The sequence below is a fragment of the Oratosquilla oratoria genome, chromosome 8 (genome assembly GCF_046742065.1).
Source record: "Oratosquilla oratoria isolate Oo_2021 chromosome 8, ASM4674206v1, whole genome shotgun sequence".
Taxonomy (NCBI): domain Eukaryota; kingdom Metazoa; phylum Arthropoda; class Malacostraca; order Stomatopoda; family Squillidae; genus Oratosquilla; species Oratosquilla oratoria.
In genome coordinates, this window is record NC_134784.1 from 40,289,921 (window position 1) to 40,294,920 (window position 5,000).

The 5,000-nt window shown below is 46.7% G+C and overlaps 2 protein-coding genes across 2 annotated transcripts in view; both read left to right on the plus strand.

Annotated features, from left to right (window-relative positions):
• The first annotated feature begins 799 nt into the window (after positions 1 to 799).
• On the plus strand, positions 800 to 4,473 carry LOC143027363 (uncharacterized). The gene is made up of 3 exons (XM_076188643.1): positions 800 to 985; positions 1,163 to 4,288; positions 4,390 to 4,473. Exons 1-3 carry the CDS (start codon positions 800 to 802, stop codon positions 4,471 to 4,473), a joined length of 3,396 nt encoding a protein of 1,131 aa, XP_076044758.1.
• Positions 4,474 to 4,653: 180 nt separating this feature from the next.
• LOC143027477 (uncharacterized) overlaps positions 4,654 to 5,000 on the plus strand; it is a 1,111-nt gene continuing 764 nt past the window's right edge. The window contains exon 1 of the mRNA XM_076188763.1: positions 4,654 to 4,965. Coding sequence (XP_076044878.1) covers positions 4,812 to 4,965 — 154 coding nt within the window. The 5' untranslated portion in view covers positions 4,654 to 4,811. The remainder of the gene's footprint in view (positions 4,966 to 5,000) is intronic.

A 5,000-nucleotide genomic window follows, 5' to 3' on the forward strand; every position in this document is an offset into this window, starting at 1 on the left:
ACTTGGTCAGAAGACGTCCTGCGAAGACTACCCACTGCCACGCCAATCCCAAGTCTTCATTACTCCAGTCGCAGGCTACTCGACGTCGGGTCTTCTCACCTTTGCTGTTCTCAAGACACGCCGCATCCGATTGGGCCGGAACGGTTCGTCCATACGCACCCGGACATCGCTACTGTTGTTACGATACGGAGGTGTTGAGCACCTCGTATTAGATGTTCCCATTCTACAACATTGTATTGTACACTTTGATGGTTTATTGTATTCGTTAACTCTTTTAAATCCATTGATTCCTTTTGATGTTTGATTAAAGCCCCAGCAGATCCAGTAGCACCCGAACTGGTATTACTTTTCAGGGCCGAGAGAACATAGTTCCTCGTTCGCCCTCACATTTCTGGCGACCTTGCCAGGATTGGTGCTACAAGTGTTTGCTGGGCTCTAAGTCGCTTTGAACGCGCACTCACTGTCTGTGGCCCGGAAGTGAGTCCTCTTGTGCTTTGAGGTTTTGATTGTTTCATAGCTGTTTACGTGTGTATTAATACGTACATTACGTTGTGGCGTTTTGAAGTGGGTAAAATTGTTCCATTTGCTTTAAGCGAGTAATGTTTCTTGTCTTACAGCTTGTATTTGTTTGATGCATTTATGTCCCTTGGTTGTGCAGTTTGTCTTTAGTCGTTGACACGTATCTTATTTGTTTTATTCATTGACACGTATCTTTTTCTCTTGTTCGTTAACACGTATCTTGTTTGTCTTGTATCATAATCATTGACTTGTGCCTTATTCGTTACTTATTCTCGTCAATATGATATCTGTTCAGGAGCTTAAGGAACAGGCTATAGCTTTAGGCCTCACAGGAGGAGATATCGACAAATACGTCGTCGAACAACAAGCGATTGAACGAGAAGAACGTGAAAAAGAGCGACGAGCCAAGAAGGAGGAAAATGAGCATAAGATCCGCTTGGCTGAAATTGAAGCAGAGAAGGAGAAGGCCAAGATTGAAGCAGAGAAGGAGAAGGCCAAGATTGAAGCAGAGAAGGAAAAGGCCAAGATTGAAGCAGAGAAGGAAAAGGCCAAGATTGAAGCGGAAAAGGAGCTAGAGCTAGCTCGTATCACGGCGACAAAGCAACCTACCGCGACTCCACATGATTCGGTAAGTCGTCCCCAGCTCCCTCTATTACAAGAGGGGGAAGATATTGCCTCTTACCTTAACCGTTTTGAGAGAATTGCAGAACTACTTAAGCTGAGTTCAGACAGCTATGCCGTGAGACTGGGTACCTTACTTACGGGAAAGGCAGCTGATATGTACATATCTCTCTCCCCAGAGATAACTAAGAACTATGAGCTACTGAAGAAAGCTTTATTGTCAGGTTTTAACAAGACTCCTGATGGTTACCGCGTAGACTTTCGGAATGCCAAGATTTCTCCAGGAGAAACTTTTCTTCAGTTCTCATTTCAACTAACCAGACTATTCCAGGCGTGGTTAGATTCCTCAGAGGTAGGGAATACTTTCAATGATTTGAAAGACTTTATGATACTTGACCAGTTTTTGTCTTCCCTCCATCCAGACTTGCGTGCTTTCATCAAGGAACGACGACCCTCTACGTTAACTGAGGCCATTCGTTTGGCTGACGATTGGACGTCAGCCCACCCTAATCTTCCTCGAACCTCGATTCCAAATGCAAAGAAGTTCTCTAGACCACCTAAGCCGCCTAAGGTAACCACGGCGACCCCGAATCCGTCTAGCGGCCGAAAGGACCCTCCACCTTTGACATGTCACGGTTGTGGAGAAATTGGACACATTCGGCCTCGTTGCCCTAGGAATCCCCGCACTTTCAAAGAAGGCACGTCAACTACGCAGCCATATAAGGTAGGGTTTTGCCTGTCTGATAGAACAGTCCCTCATTTCCAGGCCTCTGGTACCATCAATGGGGCCTGGGTGTCTACTATAATCCGGGACACCGGCTGTTCCTGCGTAGTCGTATCAGATGAGATGCTACCAGATATAGATGTCCCGAGTTGCAAGAAAGTCTATGTTGCCGACTACTTGGGCCGAGTAGATGCCTTTCCTCTGGTTTCTTGTTACCTTAGATGTCCTTATTTCGAGGGATGGACCGACGTCGTCAGAGCACCCATCAAATTTGCTAGTGTCTTAATTGGTAACGTTCCAGGCGTTAAAGATCCTAATATATCTGAATGTTCCTCTCCAGCTGATGACTCCGCAATTCCACGCCCGACACAAACTGCTACGCCCTCTCCCAAGCACCTGGTATGTGCAGTCCAGACCCGAGCCGGCAAAATGAAACGGATTCACCCCTTAGCTCTGCCTGCCCTACAACCTCTCTCGGTGACGCCCGACAACTTCAGTCTACTCCAGTCCTCGTGTGAGACACTCTCTGCCGCTAGAGCAAAAGCAGCCTCGGGAGAAATAGAACGAACGAGGAACGGGTCTACTTACCAGTTTGTCAAGACGGACGGTCTCCTCTATCGGAAATGTTTAACTTCTAATCGCCCTGATAAGGTAGGAAAGTCTACATTGGTTGTTCCCCGTGATTGTCGCCCTGTTATCCTCTCCATTGCTCATGAGAGCCCTTTAGCTGGACACTTTTCTCACCGGAAGACGGAATTAAAGGTAGCAGAACAATTTTACTGGCCTGGTATGGGAACCGACATCAGAACCTTCTGTCGGTCTTGTGACAAATGTCAACGCTTCTCAGCGAAGGGACGAGTACCACCAGTCCCATTACAACCCATGCCCATCGTCACTGAACCTTTCGCCCGTGTTGCCATAGACTTGGTTGGACCTCTTTCTCCAGCATCTTCCGATGGACACAGGTACATTCTTACCTTGATAGATTTTGCCACTGGATTTCCTGAAGCAGTTCCCTTAAAAGATATAGACTCTATTTCGGTCGCTGAGGCCTTGTTAACTATTTTCTCGAGAGTTGGTATTCCCCGGGAAATACTTTCAGACAGAGGTACCCAATTCACGTCTAATTTAATGAAGGAACTCCACCGAATGTTGGGCGTGAAACCTATCTTCACCACTCCCTTCCATCCTAGTGGAAATGGAAGGATTGAGAGACTACATGGCCCCTTGAAGGCTATTCTTCGTAAATTGTGTGCTGAGAAGCCCCGTGAATGGCACAGGTATCTAATACCAACTTTGTTTGCCCTCAGAGAACTCCCGAGCGACAGGACAGGGTTTTCAGCCTTCGAGTTGTTGTACGGTCGGTCTGTTAGAGGCCCACTCACAGTTTTAAGAGATCTGTGGGAAAACCGTACCCTCCACGAGGAAGAGAGGTCCAGTTTCCAATATGTAATAGAACTACAGGAGAAGCTGGCAGAATGTTCTCAAATGGCTGCGCAACAAGCCGACATCAGCAGTTCCCGGTACAAGGCGTACTTCGATCTGAAGTCTCAAAACCGTCAATTTAAACCAGGTGATGAAGTTCTAGTACTCCTGCCTAGTGATACAAGTAAACTCCTTGTCACTTGGAATGGACCCTACAACGTATTGGAGAGACGTGGTGAAGCGAATTACGTAATAGAGACCCCTCGAGGACATAGACTTTACCATGCTAACATTTTAAAAAGATATCACCGCAGGGCCCAGGTGCAGCAATTGGAACTGATGGATGAGATTTCCGCCATAGAAGAGCTTTCCGCCCCAGGGAAAGAGAAGGTATCCATCGTCGATGAAGGGGATCCGTGTGATCTTCTTTCACAGTTGCCTTTGACACCTGACGGCATAATCCTCTCCCCTTCAACTGATAAACCTGAAGTGGGACAACTCGCCCCGGATCAGCTAGTCCAACTTCAGATTCTAATGGGTGAGTATAAAGATGTTTTCTCCGACGAGCCCGGATGTACATCCACTATAACTCATGATATACAACTTACCACTACTGACCGAGTACAAGCCAAAGTGTACCCAGTGCCAATCCACCTTAGACCTGTCTTCGAGAAAGAAGTTGAAACCCTCTTCCGTCAAGGGATTATCCAACGATCCTCCTCTCCTCATTCTTCGCCTGTCGTCATGGTAAGAAAAACTGATGGATCCTATAGGATGGCCATAGACTATCGCCAACTAAACTCTGTCACAGTATTCCATGCTGAACCAACCTGCAGCATGGAAGAAGATTTGTACAAATTCTCTGGGGCTAGGTACTTTAGTGAACTGGACCTCTGCAAGGCATATTACCAAGTACCTCTTTCAGACAAAGCCAAAGCCCTAACGTCCTTTCCCACTCATCTAGGTTTGATGGAATTCTGCCGAATGCCCTTTGGTCTGGTAAGGGCATTTGCTACATACATCCGCCTGATGAGACTAGTATTAGATAATTTATCAAATGTGTGCTTCTATTTTGACAACGTCTTTGTTTTTTCCAAAAGCTGGGATCGACATCTCGTAGCTCTACATCGAGTCTTCGAACGGCTACGGGACCACCATCTGACTGTCAAGCCTTCGAAGTGTAGATTTGGAGTTTCTTCCATCAAATACCTTGGCTTTATTTTAGATGGAACCTCTTTAAAACCTCAACATACCAAGATTGAGGCTATAACCCGCATTCCTCCACCAACCAGTAAGAAGTTACTTAGGACCTTCCTTGGTCTGATCTCCTTTTATAAGTTGTTTATTCCTCAGGCCTTCGACTACACCGGCCCCTTATCTGATCTACTACGGAAGACTAGCCCTGAACCTCTCCCCTGGACCGAAGACCTCTTGGACCGTTTCTGCCATTTGAAAGCTGCCATATCTTCTCAACCCATCTTGCGGTTGCCCGATCCTAAGCTGACTTTCGTCCTTAGGACCGATGCCTCTCTTTATGGTCTGGGGGCTGTTTTACTCCAGTATCACGATGAATGCCCACATCCCGTCGCATATGCCAGTAGGAAACTTCTGGATCGTGAGAAGAGATACTCCACCATCGAGCGTGAATGTCTTGCGGTCGTTTTCTCCATCTCCAGGTTTGATTATTATCTCCGTGGCAAAGAGTTTGTGT